This window comes from Gallus gallus, chromosome Z (genome assembly GCF_016699485.2).
Source record: "Gallus gallus isolate bGalGal1 chromosome Z, bGalGal1.mat.broiler.GRCg7b, whole genome shotgun sequence".
Lineage (NCBI taxonomy): Eukaryota > Metazoa > Chordata > Aves > Galliformes > Phasianidae > Gallus > Gallus gallus.
In genome coordinates, this window is record NC_052572.1 from 33,881,839 (window position 1) to 33,903,295 (window position 21,457).

Below are 21,457 nucleotides of genomic sequence, written 5' to 3' on the forward strand. Positions count from 1 at the left end.
TGAACATGATTATTCTCCTTGTCTACACATTCCACTTAATCTGTGTATTATGTAATTGCAAAGCTAGGTCAAGTAAAAAGTCTGCTTCACTCACGTTTCTGTTTCACAGAAGGACTGGTTTCATCTGCTGAAAGGACAAGTTCAAGAAACAGATCAGAGTTACTCTCTACTTGCATATTCTCCCTCTAGATCCTTGTTGCATTTGGTTAACTACTTTTATTAACTCAAATGAGACAGTTCTTTGGGAATTTCTTTTGGTCCTTCTACAGTGTATTTGTCCTTTTTACAACATTTAGTTTGTGTTTTAGTTTGTGCTTTAGTTCCACAATGAATTCACTGCATTGTGTAAAATAAGGGATGTGTCTTATTTTTAAATCTTTGTTGCAATAATTTTACCAAGTTGATCTGTTTTCTCAGTCTATGAAACAGTAAATGATTATTGCCTGTCCTCTTTCTCTGTGACTCCTCTATTTCAGACCTATGTCATATCATGTCACATCCTACTATCTATGCTGGTGCATACAATGGTTGTCCTTATTTTCGTAATCTGTTCTTTTTTCTATTTCCACTGTTATGTGTATATATTCATAACTTATTCATGATATACATCGAAATTGAACTGTTAATTAAATATATAATTTTATCTTATGGAAATATCAGTTTGCATCAAATTAATGTGCAGTTTGATAAAATATGGAAATAATTAAATGTTTATTTAATTAGATGGTTTAAATGATAAGCATTTATGCAACTATTTAGGAACATGTGGAATTCCACGTGTCTTTATTCAAAAGTCTGAACCACCTTTTTTCCACTTCTGAGAATCAATCTTCTATCGTTGTATTCTTCTGCTACTCCTGGTGAAACTTCGTGACCAATATCATGCTGAGCAATTACTGTTAGAATACAACTTCTTCTTTCTCTCTCCAATGATTTTCAGCCAGGGGACATGAAAAAGATTGTACTACAATAAACTTTTTATGATCCCAATGAGGAAAATAATGAAGTATCAATAAATTAATCTGTAAACCCATAAAGATACATCATAAACACATCACGTATGTTGATTTGGAAGGTACTTCTCATTCTCATAGCCTCTACTTCATTAAAAAAGCATATGAGAAGCAAGTAACACTCCACTTGGCAACCATAGCTGGGAAAAGAACCTACTAATCAAAGAATGAGCTCTGGAGGGGAGGACCTGGCGGTCCTCATGGACAACAGGTTGGCCATGAACCAGCAGTGTGCCCTTGTGGCCAAGAAGGCCAATGGCATCCTGAGCTGCATTAAAAGGAACACAGCCAGCAGGTCAAGGGAGGTGATACTCCGCCCCTACTCTGTCCTGGCCGGGCCTCATGTGGAGTACTGCATCCATTTCTGGGCTTCCCAGTACAAAAAAGACAGGGATCTCCTGGAGAGATTCCAGTGGACAGCCACAAAGATAATAAAGGGCCTGGAGCTTCTCCCCTATGAGGAAAGGCCGAGTAACCTGGGTCTATTCAGCCTTGAGAAAAGAAAACTGAGAAGTGATCTGATTAATGTTTATAAGTATCCTAAGTGTGGGAGTCAAAGGGATATGGCCAACCTCTTTTCCATGGTCTGTGGGGACAGGACAAGGGGAAACAGCCATAAACTGGAGCATAGGAAGTTCTGCACCAATATGTAACGAAACTTCTTCACTGTGGGGGTGACAGAGCACTGGAACAGGCTGCCCGGGGAGGTCGTGGATTCTCCTCTGGAGATATTCAAGACCCACCTGGACACCTACCTTTGCAGCCTGCTGTAGGGGGCCTGCTTTGCAGAGGGGCTGGACTCAATGATCTCCAGAGGTCCCTTCCACCCTAAGTTTCTATGATTCTGTGAATATAAGTTGTGCAGAGAAATTAAATGTAAGTGAAAATCAATTTTAAAAACTGATGCAAGGGAGGTTCTAGAGTAGTTCAGGTGTTCCAGATGCCTGAGCATCATGATGCTCCAGCATCTGGAAAATTACCGGAGTCTATGTACAAATATTTTGAGAAAGAGTGATCTGTATATTACATTCCGAACACAAACGAATTCTACTCCATTACACAATGTTCTCTCTTTTCTCTTCCCTTTCTGTAATGTTCTATTAATCTTTTTAGCTGTTTAAGCATGCTGTTTTTTTCAGAGCTTGTAATGATCCTTTACTATTATGAATGGTAGAAGCTAATTTAGAGGACTTTTTCGTGCATAATAGGCATATATAATTAATGTCTCCCATGGGCATTATTATTATCCATTTTTAATGGATTCAGTCAATCAAAGCTTTGAAATCTTCTCATAGCCAGTTTCACTTTTTACTACTATGCATAATTTTTTTTTCAATAGCAAACTTGTTCAGTTCACTGTCAACCCTTTGTTCTGTTCATTTAGGAATCTGGCTAACAGCATATGTCCTAGTATGCATCTTTGTGGGATTCCAGAGTCCTTCCGCCATTATAAAAGCAGGCTGAATGATCTTTCTCTTTTACCCAGGCATCAGTCCATGGCAAGATCAACTTAATTCATGTGAATTTTCATTAGACAAGGAAACAAGAAGAAAAGTCCTGTCTCAAAGGCTTCCTTGGTGAAGTACATTGATAAGCTTGGACAGCATCACTCTTCTCAGAGGTCTATCTCTGAGTTCTGATCTTTTTTTTTTTTTTCCTTCCACCTACAAGCCTAGTACAGAGGCAGAGGTTACTGGTCTGCATTTCCACAGATTACTCATGAAGCATCTTCTAAGTCTTCTGTTAAAATATTCTGTCTTGCTGCGGTTTCAACAATAGCTCTTTCATGAAAGTAAGCTAAATGGTGTCATACATGATTTCCATTCCTGTATTCTTCAGAGGCTACATGATACTGCTGAATGAATGCTTTTCGGATCTGGAGATTTGTTACCATTGATCTTACATTCATGTTTAAAATATTGCTGGTCTAAAATCTACCCTGACATTTTCATTTCACACAGTAGAGACAGACATGTCATTTTCTATTACTTTGTCAAGAAGTATTGAGTGTTTTTTTTCTGGTATCCTTTAAATTTCCAAAATTATCAGTTTCAAAAATCAGTTACTTTTAAGTAACATAATACTTTGATGTCATTTTTTAATTAGTTTTCATCATTATCAAAAAATATTTTTGTGGCCAATATTGCCTTTTAATTTTTTTTTAATTTATTTTTATGAACTGTATGTCTCAATAGGATCTTAATTTTTTACATTAATTTCTTAGATATGGTTAAATTAATGGTAAATATTAAATAAATATTCTGCACTATGGACTAAGTATACTCAAGTTGCATTCTCTTACATGACGTTAGTGGTGAATTGTTTTTTTCCATTGGTGAGTAGGGTGTTAACAGTAGTAACAGTAGTATCCACAGATTTAAGAAGAGGTGCAGCAGGGCAGGTTTTGGAATATTTGGCTTTGCTCTTGTTGTCTCCTCGTTTGAGAAGCTACTGCTTCTGTTGTAATTAGTAGTGAATTCTGTACAGATTACCATAGTTGATAGAAGTAGTAGCTAATGCAGTAACCTTTATTGCTGCCAGCTATTTTAGCCAGTTGACTTTCTGTCTGGTTCTTCTTTTGGAGGGGATTTCAGTTAAGATTTGAACTTTGAAAAAATTCTGTTTCTGTTTTCTCAGTATTAGTTTGAAGGCTTTTTAAAAATCATCATACCCACCGAAGGGTGACCTAATCTATCTTAATCCTAGGCTGGGGCACGGTAAGAAAGTTTGATTCAGAGATGCTTTACGTAGTCCATGGTAAATTGGTGACAGTGTGGTTTCACCATGATTTCTCTGTCTGGCCTAGAACCTCGGTGGACAAGTGGCAGAGAGAGCTGTCTTCCATTTTAAAAAAATACAGGGCTGTCATGATGAAGATATATAAATCCAGAAATGTACAGTACGCATGTTCCCTGGAGCATAAAGGTGAAAGTTCTTTCAGCACTCCAAGGCAATTACAAGTCAAATTCTGAGGAATCATGGTGCAGTCTTGTGTTTTTGCGTTATACAATATGCTTGAAAACCTTCAGCGTCTCTCTTTGTATCTTTTATGTCATTTGAAACAAGTCTGTACAATTATTTTCCATGACTCCTTTTTCGGCTTCAAGAACAGAAATATGAACAGCAACAAATCTCTTGCACATACTTTCATTTTCAATGTAGAGTGTCACTGCGTGGGAACAGGAATATCAAAGCACTCTAAGCAGAGAAAGGAAAGTGTTATACTAAAGCTTTGAGTTTACAACATGAAAGCACAAAATTACATATGCCACAAGAGGACAGTTCTCCACAGCCTCATCCCCAGTTACTTTGTATGTTATCTTAGAAGATTTCAACATTAAACTTGGTACTAATAAATCACACCTGAAGATTTGGGATTTGGCACTTGCAGAAAACATTTGTAATAATAATGTGGAAAAACCATTTGAAGTTTCCTAATAAGCATGCTGGCCTGAAGTTAGATCATAATACACTAGATCAAATTTCACAAGACAATGGACAGTGTGCAGTAATAACCCTCTTTCCCTGTCTCCTAGCTTAGGACACACACACACACAAGAAGTAAGGGATGTATTTTCTCCCTCCCTGACACAATAGTTTTGTTAAATGTGAACATATTGTTGAATACAGTTATTGTGAGTTAACCCTAAATCAAATGCCAAAATCAAGTCTAGAAGGGCTGGGTTTGGTGGTTGTTGCTGGGGTATTTGGTTTTGGTTTGTTTTTTTTTTGTTTTGTTTTGTTTTGTTTTTTGGTGGGGTTTTTTGTTTCAGTTTGGTTTGGTTTTTGGTTTCCTTATGTGAACTGATTGAATTTAGAGGCTTTGGGAAAAACTTAACACAATACAAAGATTAAATCAGATACTGCAGTTATGGTCACAGGGCTGCTCAGAATGATTCAAAAACATTTTGCCTTTTTATTTCAGTTCAGAAGTTTGTTGTTCTCATTAAATATTCTGTGGTTATCCCTAAAATCAGTACTGCTTTTTATCAGTCCCAAACATTGGCTGAGCAACAGCTTGGACCTTTGTGGTACCGTTCTAGATGATCTTTTACAAAATCCGTTATAAAAAAAGCAGGTTATGGGCTATGATTTTTTGAAACTATTTTTACAAGAAAAATATATCTCTAGTTGCTGGTTGCAGTAATCTTAGACAGCTAATTTTTGATGGATAGACTGAGGACTGCGATTTGAACCAGCTTTTAATAAGACTGTTGATATTCTTGGTGTTACAAATTGATGAGGGATGTGCTATTGTTCCGAACACTCCTAAGTTCCCTGAAACCTGGAAATCAAGGGTGCTCCCCAGTGGATTGCAGTCCCCAAATGTGGGTCTGATTGCTCCACAATCTGAGTACTGCTGTTGTCTGCTATTAATATGTTCAGACAGGATTTTATTTGCAAGCAAAATGAATGCCATTTTCTCTGGTTCAGTGACCAAGTGACATAAGGATTCAAAACTCACTGAGATAGTAAGATGACTTTTTCAGCACTGACATTTCTCATATCTAGCAGTGTGTTGCGAATACGGCAAGGGTCAAAAATGTCACCACACTCCAGATCTGAGCATTTCAATGTATGGAAGTTAGCCCTGTGCAGCAAAAATTTCTTAAAGAACATAGCTGTTAAATCTCACTTTCAGTCTAGCAAGCCTTAGGCTGATGTTTTGCCCTGGATCAAGATCTTAGCTTTAGCAAACTGTCAAACAAAATTGAAAAAGACATTTTTGCTGCATGGAATCACCATACATTGTTCCTCTTCTGCTTACAGTATTCCTTAAAAAAATAAATGATACTGTGCCTGCTTCTTTCACTTGCTTGTTTTGTATCATTTCAGCTCATAGCTATGGTTCATTGTAATTCTTTCCTGCCTCTGTTGTTATCATAGCCGTATGAGTGACTTCCACTTTGGACTGGAAAAGATGGACTTCTGCCTTTTCTCTGTGTCGGAACTGACAGATACTTCTGCAGACACACAGGAATAGTCTGCAGGGAGAGAAACTCTTCTGTCTCCCTGATTTTTTCATGTGAACTCTTTTTCATCACTTTCCTTTTATAGTAGGCTGTATGTGAGCTCTCAGTCTGTTCTTAATGATTCAATGAAGACCTATTGCTAAGTATGTTTTCTCAGTTTAAGAATCACTGATGATCCTTAAAAAACAAGGAGCAAGAGCAGAATTCTCCCCAGACAACTCTTTTTCTGCGCATTCAGATATGAGACCTCCCTGAATGGCTTCCAGCACAGCAGAACATTTTTCCCAGGAGTGCATGAGGCTTTCATGAGCCCAGAAAGACCCTTCTGAAGTGTGTGATTAATGCACTATTCTCACACAAGGAATTAGATATCCTGTTTCTGACACACAAACTTATAACGATATTAAGCCTTGCAGAAGGCCTCCCATTTGCTGAAGTAGCTGTATTGCTACAGCTGTATTTTTTTTTCCTGTTGGGAGTATACGTCACTGTTTACTCTAATTAGAAAAGGGCAGCCTTAATCTCAGTGGGCCAGATCTCTTTCAGCCCTCAACATATTCTGCAGTATTTTCATCTTCTTTCTTCTCTCAAGTTTTACTTTGATTTGTAATCATGTTTCTGTCCGTCTACAGAAGAAAACAAAACAAACAACCAGATTATACTGTCAGCTCAATTTGTCATATTTTGTATTTTGCTTCTGTTTTTCAGTCTAGACTTTGACGATGTCTCTTAGTTTTTCAAAAGAAAGAGAAGGAAGAAAGGAAGAGGACTGAAAAACAATGTTTCCTAAACAAAAATTGTTGAAAATGTGGAAAGAAGGCAGCACTGAAACACTTCCAAGTTGTCCTGAAAAGGAAAAGAAAAAAAAAAAAAAAAAAAGGAGAAAACATAATAATAAAATACTACTGAGAGCGGGAGTTTGATGTTAATATCAGGTTCGCTTTTTGTTGTTGCATCTTTTTCAGATCGTCTACGCTGGTGCTGCTGACAGTTCGGTCCAGTTTATCTTCTATCAGCCTATCATTCATCGATGGAGAGAAACTGATTTTTTCCCTTGTTCAGCATCCTGTGGAGGAGGTAAAAACTTACCACTGTATTCCAAACAGTCATATTCATGCAGTACCTGTTCCAGCTTCTGAACTGAGATGTAGTCCTTTAAAATAGACAAAATACATGCATGAAAGTATTTACAGCTAAGGAAGGGAGAGAAGTAATAACAGGGGCAGTGTCCTTTGATTTTTTGCATCATTTGTACTCTCTACTGAATACATTTGAATATCCAAATGATCACACTTCATGCTACAGCTGTCAGACATAAAGGACTCGTGGGATTTGGAACCACTCTAGAATCACAGGATGTCTGCCTTCTTCATTTCTCACTATCCCTCACTAGATGGATGCAAGCTTTGCATTACATTTAAACACATCCTGTGACCAGTTAAGAGGAAATCTGGAACTACAGAAGTCATCAACGTTAGTGACTACTTATGGTTCGGTCCAACATTTTACCTATTTAAGTTTTGAATGTTTTATGATATGTGAATTTTTGTAAATGAAGCTGTTGTTTTTAACCTTGTCTGTAAAACTGTAGCTGCTGTGTCCAAAATCATGCATGTTTTCAGCCAGCCTATTAAAAAAAAAAAAAAAAAAACTTAGATGTATTTCAGACAGAAACAAGAAAAACACTACATCATATATTATTTCATCCACTGTGTATTGCAGGTTATCAACTGACTTCTGCTGAATGTTTTGATCTGAGGAGCAATCGGGTAGTAGCAGATCAATACTGTCACTATTACCCTGAAAATATCAAGCCAAAGCCAAAACTTCAGGAGTGTAATCTGGATCCTTGTCCTGCAAGGTCAGTTGGCTCTAATTTTAAGAGTCCAGTTCAAAAATGTGAAGTAAGAAAATATTTTGTTGCTACTGTTGACTATCTCATTCAACCTACAGAGTATTTCAATGTTCTTCTCATCCTCAGGACCTGTTGTATAGAAAAAGATCTCAGTTAAGCACCTGCACATTACTAGAACTGGACTTGCAATTGGTTGTTTCTTCCCTACAGATTGCATTTTGCCTCATTAATCATTATAAAGCAAGAGAAAAAAATTGTCCGTCATCAACACACATAAGGTCTCAGTGAGATGGGGTAAAAATGTTGTTGGAAAATGGTTGTCATCACAATTAGAGGAATCAGAGGTTTAGTTATTTTTTAAATTATTATTATTCATGTTTATGTTTTCTTCTTGATAAAAAATATACTTGCAGTCGTGGCAGCTTTTAAAAAACGTAACATGGGGATTTGTTGCAACTTGGGCCTGCACACAAGACCCTCTCTACCTCCTCCATGCCGAACATTCTTCCTCAGAAGATTAATAGTAAAAATATCAAGATCATGGAGTCAGATTTCCCATGTATAAGAAGAGGAATAAAACCACAAAAAGGACTAGTCTTTTGTTGCACTGACTCCCCTGAAATTCAATGAAAGTCAGCCTGTAAACACTCACAAACGGCAAGCATTTATTTGTGTAACCTAAACCTCTTGGTCCTCTTGTGTGGCTTCGCTAGAAGACATTTGAGGGCAACTCAGCAAGCGTACATGAGGAGATGCCCATTTATTTACCTGATCCTTTCTCTCCAGAGTAGTTTTGTGTCAAGTTTGATAAAAAGTTCACAATCAAATATCACTTGAAAATATATTATAGCCCTTCAGATTACTGGGGCTGTAAGAAAAAAAAAAGTAGCCAGGAGAAGAAGGATGCTTTTAGAGACCTCTGGGATGATATGTCTACCTGACTGAGGGTAATTTCTTCACAAACCAACTGTAACAGCTTCAGACTAGGTAAGCATTATGAATTATCAGAGCAGAACAAACCTGTCCAAGCTCAAGCTTTATTTTGTCTCTTTTAAAAAGCTTGCGTTAAAGTTCTTTTCATAACTACAGATAACACTCAGATTTCTCAATCACTAAAGATATATTAAACCAAAATGTATGGCAGTTTATACTCCTTTTCTCTGGTAAATTAATTTTAATGGCAGCTCTTCTTGTAACTAATTAAAAGCTAGAAATGTTATCATACAGTCAGAAGTGAAAATCTCCTCTAATTAAGAAGTGGAAATACCAAATCTCAAAATTCAATATCATTTCAACATTATTGTGCATTCTTTAACTTGCAGATTTTATCATCTGTTTCATTAGGATGCTCTAAGTATATTGCATGAAGAATGCAGCTTTAGTAGGGCTTTATGAAAAGCATTTCCTGTTGAGCATGTACTCAGAAATGATTTTTCAGTGTAAAGATTGCCTTCCCACAATGCAACAAGACTATTTTTATTTAGCAGTGCTCTGCCCAGTTCAGTATTTAATTTCACTTGTTCTAGTTCATTCCATCAAGTATATATACATATATACAGACATACACTTTTTTCAGGCTACTTACATATATTAATAATTCCAATTAGAAACTTCACTGTAGAAAAGACCCTATATGTTTTTCTTGGTGATTTTCTCAAATCAAAAACTACGTCTTTGAATTTTTTTTAAGCAGATGTCAGTAAGATAGGGTTCGGGTCTCATCAGGCAGACATATATATGAGTGCCTCTGAAAACAGGGTTTCTGAAAGATGTGAATTAATATGGAATCACCTTTCATGGTAGCAGTGAGAAAATAATTTGACGTAGCTTTTTTTTTTCTTAAAGCATTAGCTGTTACTTTAATTAATTTATTTTTTAATACAGCTCTGAGTCAAATAAACAATTTGCCTCAGGAATTTGTACTAAGGATATTTTCCATACTTTTCACAATAAATTTAAATGACATGTGTAAATGCTAAGACAACTGCATAGAGGAAAAAGAGAAAAAAAATAACTTCTGGGCAGATTTCAGGAAGTAATTTTTGTTTTATGTAAAACACACCAGGGCAAAGCTGTTGATATAAAGACCCTGAGGGGAAAGAGTCATTTAGGAACACAGCTCTGCCATCCCAGGGTACAGGCAGTAACAGAAAGCAATTGGCTTTTTGGAGACATCCTCACAAAATGCCAAATTGCAAAAGATTATTTTCAGAAGTGTCTTTGTAAGGAATTCAATAACCAACAACTAATAAAAAGAGAGAGGAAATCTGTGGTAACTTCTGGAATCTCGATGCTTTCTTACAGTCAGGAAGAGGGTAGGTGAGGCAGAACAACAGGGTTGGGACTGCAGAGAAGGAGGCATCTCAGCACTGCAGAGCATTTGCTGTGTGTCAGCCATTCTGCTCCTCCAGTATAAAACAAAGATCATAATTCTTTTTCCTGGCAAACACAGTTCCAGTGAGGCATATCTGATTAGTGGTTGCTGACTCTTCTTATGGTGTGTCAGTGAGTGCCTCAGAAAATAATTTTGGAAGACCACAGTGACACTGAATGAAACAGCCAAGACAGAGAGGTTACATTAAAATTTTCAGCAAGGGATAGTCTGAAAGAGAAGATAAAATGAATACTATGACTGTCGTGTAAACTTCCCATTACTTGTCTCTTTAGGCTTAGTGTGTGAAAACTTTTCACTTTATTGTGCTCATTATGAAAAATAATTATCAACATTGCTGGCATTATGACTAGCAAAAAAATAAAAATAAAAAATTGGGGCTGAAAAAATGTGGAAAATGAATCTTTTTTTTTTTTTTTTTTTTGGGAGAGAAATCCACTTTTTCACATACTTAGAGGAGAAGCAGTAAGTGGAAGGTTATGCCAATTTTATCAAGCCTATCCCCTTCAATGTAGCTGCATCCAACATTCTTATTTCAAGTGTTCAGTTAATTACAAGTCTTTTAACTATCCAAAACTTCACAGTATTAAGGGTTTGGAGGAGTGTTTTTAGCTGTCATCAGTATCCTCCTGACTGTTATCTTCTAATGAAAGGAGAAAGGACTTTTTTCTGCTCTGAGAAAAAGAAGTCTGTTTAGACTTGACTTAACTGGGTGTGCTAAAGACATACAGGACAAATCTGACGTGCTGTAAATTGAACATACCATTCCTTTTATAATTCAAAGGCATTCCTCCAAAAAGCAATTTTCACAAATGTGTTGAAGGTTTTTATGCCACTCATCATTGTGAGATACTCTCTGGAGTAAAATCACTGGTGCTTCTAGATTTCATCTTCAGCTTTTAGGTTGTATTCCCAGATGCGCCGTTCTTTGTTTTTACCCATCTGTTCTATTGTTTACATCCTACCTATCTCTGAAACACATTAATATGGGCCTCTCTGAGTCACAAAAGCTCTCCTGATGTTTTTTCCAGGACATTTCAGTGCTGTATAAAGATTTCCAAAGCATCTTTAGGAAAGATTCTAACTCATGCAGCAGTTCTCTCAAAAGCTTCACAATAGCCAACCTCTAGCATGTGGCTGCTTTGTCACTTTGCTGAAAATGCCAGCCCAGTCTGCACAGGCAATAATCCTAGAATCTTCTGGAACACTATCAGTAAGCTTACCCACAGTAATAATGGTAGAACTGGTGGGAAAAATTTGGAAAGTTCTGAAGTTCAAGCAAGATTTTCAGTACCAAAAGATCTGAAAGAATTCTCAAACATGCATGGTTTGTAGAGTACTCCAGCAAAAATTGCTAGCTTATTTTCTTCCCCATCAGAGTTTTTCTTTTGGCATTCTCACTTAACTATTATACTTAAATGATTCTAAAGTTCAATACACATTGTAATGTGAACATAAATGCTGTTTCTTCACAAACTTGTGCATGACAACTTTTATACACTTCATTCAAGAGAAAAAGATGTAGTAGTGAATAAATATCTATGATTAAAAGGGCAACACAGAGTATGCCCTTAATCAGCAGCAGAGTTCTACTCACTTCATTTCGAATTGTCACCTGAATCAGAAAGTTGCCAAATGCATATTTTTTTCTTTGTTACTCTAAAGATTTTAAAGCAGACAGCAATTAAGGAACAAGTTGCACAACTGTACAGTATTCCTATTTTCACTAGATTATTTTTGGAAGATGAATGAAACTGGAGTGAATCTATTTGCCATTTCCCCCATCACATCCTTATCTCTAAATTGGAGAGATATGGATTTGCAGGGTGGACTATTCAGTAGATAAGGACTTAGTTGGAAGGTCACAGCCAGAGGGTTTTGGTCAATGGCTCTGTGTCCAGGTGGAGGCCAGCAGCGAGTGACATTCCCCAGGGGTCTGTCTTGGGACTTTTTAGCATCTTTATCAGTGACATAAATGATGGGATCAAGTGCACCCTTAGCAAATTTGCTAATGACACCAAACTGAGGTTTTGCACTTGGGTCGAGGTAATCCCAGATATGTATACAGCCTGGGAGAAGGACTCTTTGAGAGTAGATCTATTGAGAAGGATTTAGGGGTCCTGGTAGATAAAAATTTGATGTGAGCTAGCAGTGTGTGCTTGCGGCCCGGAATGTCAATGGCACCCTGAGTTGTGTCAAAAGGGGAATGACCAACAAAGCAAGGGAGATGACTGTCCCTCTCTGCTCTGCCCTTGTGCAACCTCACCTGGAGTACTGTTTCTGGATCTGGGGCCCTCAGCAGAGGAAAGATGTATAGCATTTGAATAGAGTCCGAAGGAGGGCCACAAAGATGATGAGAGGAGTGGAGCAACTCTCCTATGAAGAAAGGCTGAGGGATCTGGGCTTGTTCAGTCTGTAGCAGAGAAGGTTCTGGGGAGACCTCATTAAGACTTTCCAGTATTTAAAGGGAGATTATAAACTGGAAAGAAATTAGCTTTTTACATGGGCAGATAGTGATAGGACAAGAGGGGATGATTTTGAACTACAGGAGGGGAGATTTATATTAGATGTCAGGATGAACTTTTTCACTGAGAGGGTGGTGAGGTTGACGAGACAGACTGTAGGTGTCCCATCCTTGGAGGTATGGCCAACCCGGACAACGTGGTCTAGCACCTGATCTAGCAGTTGGCAACCCTGCCTGCAGCATTGGAACCTGATTATCCTTGAGGTCCCTTCCAATTCAAGCTATTCTATGATTCTATGGAGTGCTGGTATGTCTTTTAAAAGATGGGCAGAGCTTTCTAACTTACACAGTAGCAGCCATACATCTATGATGATGAGAGGGGTCTGAGACACAGTGACTCATTTATTGCTTATTGCCCTTGAGTGGGATATGTGAAAGATCTTAATTTTCACATGAAGTATCCCACAGTTACTCCAGATACTGGGCTTTTTGACAGTATCTCTGTTTATTGCATGGATATAGGAGCCTTGTTAAAGAGGTTGAGAAGGGCTTTCTGTCTTACAGAGCTCTCTGAACTTTGGTTGCTGGATCTAGTCTGAATTTCCACAGCCAATCATTGACACATGAAAGATTCTAAAGACAGACTTACTGGCTAGAGACAGCAGTTCCGTGGAGAGATGAGACATGAAGGTTTTATCAAAATAGAGGGGTGAAAAAAGGCCTTTTGCAGTAGCATGGCTAAATTTGCATGTGCTACAAAAGTTAGTTTAGTATTGGCAAAAAGTGCTGCCTGCAGATGAGAGAGCATAGTCAACAAACATCAGTCATTCTGCTTACAATTTCTTTTTGACCAGTCAAAATGCTACAGAGGAACTGCCTAAGCTCCAAGAGCTAAGGTGAAGCATTTTGTATGAAAAATAGGGAAGAAGTTTAATAGGTGAAAAACAATTCAGAGCAGTAGGAAAGGAATCACTAGATAAATTTTCAGGAAGTCTAATTGGAAATCATGATACATGGAGAAGGAATGGCAGCATATACGTCTTCAGATACAGGAGATGTAGCTGAAGAATGAGCTGATAGCACTGGAAACGTTCTGGTAGTTGTAACCAGAGTCAACTAAGTTCAAGTGTAGGTTAAAGACCATCTGCAGATACTCCTAATGCATAAAGAAGCAATTTTCTTTTCTAGTCAAATAGGCAAAAACTAGAATTGCTAGGTAGGGCAAAAGGCATTTAAATTAAGCTATAAAATGAGTTTGTCAGAACAGGCAGGAAGGGTGGGCCAGGAAACATTCATCAGAGCAAATATATGAATAGCAGGGCAAATTCAGGAGGTAATTTATATTAAAGAAAGACAAAAGATAGGCAAAAAAAGAAAAAAAAAACTGTCAGTATGCATCAGATAACAAACCACAGGGTGGAAAAGAAAACCTTGTACTGTAATAAGCATCAAACAGAGACATCTGTCTGTCCAAGATGAAGTTATGGCAAATAGTCTGTTCTATTACATCCTTCATCCAAAAGAGAACAAAATTACAGCAAGTAGTAAGGTGGTCAGTAAAAGATATTTGCACTGCAAAGTCCATTATTAACATAACAAATTTCTGCACTTGCTTCAATCAGTCCTTATCCAAACCACCATAAAATATTAAGCAGAATTAAAAAGGTGAAAGTTTTCAGGAGCATTACAGAAGTGGTGTAACAGGAAGTAAGTATTTTTGCTGCTTTGAAGTAATAACACCTATTTCAAGTTCTGTAAAGAGCTTAGACTTTAGTAGTCTGTGGTAGTGATAAGTAAACCATGTTTTCTAGAATTTCAAGTCTGTACACTATGAGGAAGTAATTTATTATAAAGATGAAGTATTGTTCTGAATTTGCTGTCTAAAGTGTGAGGTTTCTGAAGGGTGGCAGAATAATATAGCTTTCTCAACAATATCTCACATTGGTTAATTAAGTATCCAATGAGAGTCCATTTAAAAAGTGTTTAGGTAGGGGACAGTTGCCTTCTACCAGTCTGCAAAGATGTAAAAATCATTAAAAACAACATACACCATAATTCTTCAAGTCCCATACTGACAGAGTGCAATATCAAAAACTAACCATAAAATCACTGATACCTAAAGGAATAAACACAATGGAATTCATACTGGTAGTATATCTGAGAATTACAACATGCAGTACTTGTAAAAGTAAGCATTCAAAAATAAGCGTTGCCTTTACTAAAGTATTGCAGTAGATGTCATCAATCCTAGCTCTGAATAGAAATTGTGATAATTTTCCCGACCAGCACATGGAATTTTAACAGATACCATCATTTTAAGGATCTTACTATCTTCTTCTCAAGGCACAGTGATCTTGTAGCAAAAGGTGACAATGTCATTCTGTTTTATCATTACTGACCACTGTGCCAAGTGGGAGCAGTATCACACACCACCCTAGTGACAGGATTTGTAGAGTTAAATTTGAGACTTTTTCCTGTCTGAAAGCCTGTAATCTGTCTAGTGATAATCAGAGCTCTCAAGGGATTCATGGCTTGGATGCTAAATCATTGTCTTGCCTTATATGATGAACTTTTTCATATCTCCCAAGTATTTCCTTTTACTTCATGAGTTATTGTATGAGTCCCCATTGGGAAAGGAATAGCAATTCCAGCCAACAGGGAGTGCAGTCAGCCCTTCTCAGCCCCCATGCCCCTGCTCAGCTTGACAGGTGCTGACCCAAGAGCCATGGGCGTGCAGAAAAGGTAGGCAGAAAGGGCTGACACATAGTCCAAGAGAATTATCAGGGAGCTACAGGACAGAGATGTTCAAGCCTGCTATTTATGCTAACAGGTTAGCTTGAGTGGAGAAAGGAGCTGGAGGAATACCTTCAAGGAAAGCTGCTACAGGCACCTGTCCCAAAGGAAAGCCAAATATTTGCATGGATGGCAGACCTGGGTACAACACACCCACCTCTGGCATGTGCAGTTCCAGCTCCAGCTGAACATGTGCCTTGGAAGAGCAATCGTACTGGCACTGCCAGTACTCAGAAGGAAAACAAACCAATCTGCAGAATATGTGACACAACTTGTAGGTCTGCGAGACATGAGAGGTTTCAGGCATGAGAGACGCAACAGTTCTTCACAACTGCTTCATGCTCTCGTGCTCCTCCTGCAGCAAGTTTGTTCCGGGTGTTGTGTAAATTAATCCTGCCTGCTACTTCAGTGCCAACCAGAAATCTCAGTGCAGCAGAAAAATTATTAGTAGCTCTCTCTGTTAAGCTCATTAGTAGCTTATTTAGCACATTATCCTCTTTGTGTTGTCCAAGTAACGTACAGTGAACAAAGCCCATATCCTAGATCTTTTCCATGTTTTTGTAGGATTATGATGTGTTGATAGGTTTGTGGAATTCAAGCCACACTGTCTACTTAAGAAGTACAGATTCACTAAAATCATCTAGGAAGTACTTTTTCTATACTTCGCTTAGGTCAGCTTTTTTTCTGTGATCTATGAACACACACATACACAAAAAAAACTAGTCCATAAGACTAGCTTACGAAGATGCAGTTGCCATTAATGGTGCAATGACCATATGCCGCTCTGCAGTGTCTTCCAATTGATATTTAAAACCATAAATGTAACCTTTGCATATCCATGTCAGGGACTTTGTCCTCACTGTGACTACGGAGCTTTCCTGGATCTGTGAGAGCCAGTGTGTGATCCTTTGGCAGCCTCTCACATGCACAAGGGCAGTGTCAATAGCTATGTTGAGCTTTATACCATGTACAGAAATGCACTTTATGAATATAGAATTCTTTGAGTGTCAAGCCTTTCCAATGACAATATTAATTTAGTGCTTTGCAAATGTTATTTAATCTTCATAACAGTGTTTGGATGTAGTACAGTTATTTCCATTGGAATGGCCTTGGATATTGTGCATTCTAATACATGCAGACCTGGATTATGCATACAGACAATGTTTATTAGAAAGAAAATATCTCTCACTGCCATGAGAGAGAAATGTTTTGAAATCTGTTTCTTTCTTAGGCACTAGATGCTTTTACAGTATAATTATTTCATTTCTGAACTTGGTATATAAATCTTCTTTCCAACCAATCCTCAGCAAGCTGATGAGCTGGAAAGTGCAAAAGGCTTCGGTGTAGATCTTCAGCAGCGGTGGTAGAGCAGTCAGGAAAACAGCAGACTCTCAAAAGTATGAACCAAAAAAAAAAAAAAAGAAAAAATAAAAAGGAAAATAAAATGAAAAAGAAAAAGAAGAAAGAAGAAGAAAAAGAGAAAAAGAGAAAGTTTCTTTCCATCTTTTTAAAATACAACTATAGAAATTCTCTAACTTTTGCAGGTATTAACCAGTTAAACAATATTTGAAAAGACTTGCTAGCTGGCCATAGTATAAGTGACCTATTTACCTTTTCCAAAGTTTTCCAGGAACAAATCTGCCATCCTCTGCATTTTTAGATTTTGTGGAGATGGGATCTCTCTGGATACAAATATACAGACCCGCATAAGGGACTCCTGTGACTGCAGAGATTGATAAACTGATAAGGAGCCATCCAGGTCCCCATGACACACTCACAGCGTTTCTGCACCTTTCGGCACATTAGCTGGAAAATTCCAGCACACTGACCTAATGCTGACTCTTCACTGTGAAAACACAATGGAATCCATCCTTCTGTCACGGTCAAATTGCACGAAGAAAAACCATAGTATGTTGAGTCTCCTCTGAATATTTAGACCACTTTAGAAGTAACTCTTTTGAGAATGGAGAATACTTTCTCCCTTCCCCCTCCTTTTCTCCTTCCTCCTTTCAGAAACCCATGGCAACATACCTATCATCTCTCTTCTGTATAATACTCTCAAGCACCACCCTGATTCTTTTCAGTGCTTTGTTACTTGGACAGGGACATGCTCTCTATTCTTTTATACCTAGTATTTACTCTTTGATTATTCTGTTCACCCGTCCCAAGTCCTTTATTGCACCCTAGTTCTGACAAAGGTGATAAATGAGGGGCTCTAGGATCACATTTGACAATAATAGTTATGCCAGATAACTGGAAGAGGATGGGGGTAGAGAATTACTCTGAGTCAGAATCTATCAAAATGGAAAAGGATGACATTCCAGGGCTGCAGTTCAGTGAAATCTTGTGATTGTGAATATGTCAAGTGATATCCATCTTGCAGATTACTGGCATGATAACGGGTCTGATAATTGCTAGTTTTTTATCTATACTATTGCCAAACTGTTTTGACAGAGCCAAAAAAAAAAAAAAAAAAAAAAAGCAAACAAACAGAAGCCCTGACAGGTTAATCTTCTCTCCAGCTCTTTCTGACTTCAAGGAAAATCCAAATATAGAGACCAGTTCTGAAGATGAATGAAATTGGGTGGATTTAAGGTGGAGAGATAGAACTGAGGATTTGAGATAGAACTGAGGATCTGAATCTCACATGGGGGTACTTTCGGTTCCTAATCCCAGCTTCTATAAAAGCAGAAGTCTTGTCGGAAGGGCAGAAACAGAGCCATATAGTAACTAAAAAAGGGCTTAATCTAGAGCTCTCTGAACTGGACAGAAGTTCTGTTGTCTTCAGTGACTTCAAATCTAAGTATCATGTGAGAACTTTTTTTCTTGTGACAGATTATAACCTAGAAATTCAAGTAATATTTGAAAAATTCATATGGATAATTTTGTGATAGTAGCCTGGTTCTTAGTAAAAAATTAGGATATTCATAAAAACAGACTAGTAAATCATGGTTTATTATTTAATGACTTGGAAACTGTAGGATGAAAGCATGTTTTAAATGTAGTAGCAACTTACATAAAATATCTTCTTTGTGTCTTTTTGTTTGTTTTGATTTTGTCTTTGTAATATTGTGTAAAAAGTTGTATAATGTAATCATTTAGTATTTATTTTATTATGTGTACCTTCTACTCAGAGGGTTGGCATTATTGTTCCTAACAGTGATGGATACAAGCAGATCATGCCCTATGACCTCTACCATCCCCTTCCTCGGTACGTAAAACAATCAACCAGATGCTAGGATTAGCTAATATGTTTATTGATTTTTCCTCTTCTCTGCAATTCTGCTTTGCTCTCAAAATAAGATAATGGATGCTGCTTTTTTTTTGCTGTGAACTCCTGCAGATTAACCTAAAAATGTTCCGCCACTAACCTGTTGTTATATATTCTATTGCTGCAGAACTGAAATATTCTAACTGAAGCAGTAATGTGGCTTTAAGTGTGTGGTCCCTTTCTCTCTCTTCCCACAATATTCCCCCATCCCTCCATCTTTTTCTTCCTCACCTTTCCTTTTCCCTCCCTTTACTCATATCTGAACATGACTGTGCAATGAAATATCAGACCTTCTATCTCTCTGACGTTGCTGTTTCTTGCATGCCTATAAATTGTGAGATTTTGATTTCAGACAGTATTAGTGTTGTGTCCTGATCCAGCAAACCCATGCTAATGCCTTTCCCAGGGGCATTAATCTGCTCCTCTGACAACACAGAGATCAGGGACAGGAATAGAATCAAGGTCTGATGCATATTATTAATTATCTCACAATTAAAATGTCTTTAATGTAAGACTTGAGATTTTAATGAACATAATTACATGAGCAATTACTTTTAAAGCAGGTAATAAGGTTGGTGCTGGTAAAAATGCATGGTAAATGAGGGATAATAACCAGGTGGTTCTGAAACACTGCTGGGACATGCAGTAGTACTGAGTTAACTTATTGTGTCCCATGATATCTATTATGCCACAGAAAAAAACTCTGCCATAATATTAGTCTCACCTTGGTAAGGAAATGGTCTCCCTCAAATCGCAGTGGGGTCTTCCTGCATAAGTGTGCAAATGCAGTGTATTCACATCTAGTACAGGGTCTACAGCAAATCATGAGTCTATCCCAAACTGACTGAAAAGACGAGGAGAGTAGCTTATCTGACAAACTGTACCTGCCATTCATATGAGCAATCTTTATGTGTGATGAGTCACTTGTAAGCGTATATAGGTTGCTCCGGAAGTATGCCTCCTAACTATTCCCATGGAAACAACAACAGATACAAATAGCACAATAGCGCTGTTTGATAGAGCAATTTTTCAGCTACAAAACAGACTCTTCAACATAGTCACCACCATTAGCTCTTCATTTTCCTCAGTGATGAAGAGCCTGCATGCTACATTTGTAACAATGTGCACCAGCCGATGTGACCCATGTCCCTGTTGTCACTGCTGAAATACACAGTCCACCACCTCACTGTGCTCCTACCCACTGTTTGGTCACCATAAACATTCACAAGTGTCAGTGAATGTCAGTGGGTGCCATTTTTTTTCTGCACAGAGGAATTCAGTGCCAAAGCTTTGCTTCATCTGCACTTCCACGTCAAACGCCATTGTGTCAGAGTGCCCCTCTGCTGCCATCTGTCTCACAGCAGTAACATGTAGCGGAATATTGGTGGGAAGGTTCAGCCTCCACTGCCATACCACCAACATCTACGTATAGCGTTGAGGGCCAATACAATAAAATAGAAGGTATTATTTTCAGAGCAGCCCTTGTATGTCCAGTAAATATATTTAATTTCCAGTAATTTTCAGATTATATTTTCTGTGTGTTAGGCTTGCCTGTTGGCAGCTAAATGCTTAGGGTTGCATACATAGATTCGTTATTACTACTCATGAGATGTACTCATAAAATTTAATCCTGCCTTTCATTCCTTTTCTTCTGGAAAAAAAAATTTCTGTGTTTTTTTTTATTAAAAAACAAACAAACACATAACTACAAACCTCAAAAATTAAACCTCTGTTAAGGAATATAGAAGCTACAATATTCATGCAGGATACAAGACCAGCTTTGAGAATGCTGTATTTTATTTCCACTGTGTTCAAAGGCCTTGCACGCTGACAAAAACAAGCATGTATCAGAGGATGATTCAGCAGCACTTAACAGTGGAAGGATTGTATTTAAGGAAAAAGCATCCTGAGCTGGCAGCTGGCCAGAGGCCTTTTTACATCTGAAGAAAATCCAAAGTGAAGGATCAAGATGCCCTGAGGTGTTTGGCTTTCATTAACACTGAAAGTGATCAAAAGCCTGCTACAGTTTCTCAAGCTTTTCTGTTTTATGGTCTCACCCCACAACAGTCCCTTTACATCCATTCTCCTGGCCACTCCTCTTTCAGCGTTTTTACCAGCAGCTCAGGCTGCAACTGCTGGCTGAGTCCTTTACCCCCCTTCCTCTCACACATCTGATCCTGTGAACCCACAAGCAGGGCTCAAGTCTCCCTCCCTCAGTCCCAGAAGGAAGACACAGTGGCAGGTCTCTTCTCCGAGCCTCAGAGGCAGAGACAACAGGCCCTGGATAGGCCGCAAGGCTGGCATGAGTCAGGGCCAGGGCCGGGGGACAAAATATTCCTGTCCTCTCCACCCGTGTACCTCAAAAAAATCCCACAAAGGAAACAGAAACGCACACACAAAAAAAGGCCCTGGTCACACCACCTGTCTGAGGCTGGCACCTGATACTGGGGACAGAGGAGAGTAGCAAACACTACAGGGGAAGTGAAAAGGAAATTTGGGAAAGGTTCTGCAAGATTTATCTACTGCTCCCTCTGCTTTGGGTTTTATTATGAAATAAAGGTATGGTTCAGCGGATACAGCTCTCGCTTCAGTGCAGTACTATGTCCTCTCACAAATCCTTAGTCAGTGCTGCCCATTTTGAACTCAAAAGGGTTTCGCCTTCAAGAGCTGTGTGGCTGAGAACTCTTTTCTATCTT

The 21,457-nt window shown here is 38.2% G+C and overlaps 1 protein-coding gene across 2 annotated transcripts in view; it reads left to right on the forward strand.

The window, feature by feature from the left end:
* ADAMTSL1 (ADAMTS like 1) overlaps window positions 1-21,457 on the forward strand; it is a 439,216-nt gene that overhangs the window by 317,637 nt on the left and 100,122 nt on the right. For both annotated transcript variants that reach the window (XM_004949124.5, XM_429157.8), the window contains 3 exons: window positions 6,952-7,063; window positions 7,709-7,847; window positions 18,651-18,701. In XM_004949124.5, coding sequence (XP_004949181.2) covers window positions 6,952-7,063; window positions 7,709-7,847; window positions 18,651-18,701 — 302 coding nt within the window. The remainder of the gene's footprint in view (window positions 1-6,951; window positions 7,064-7,708; window positions 7,848-18,650; window positions 18,702-21,457) is intronic.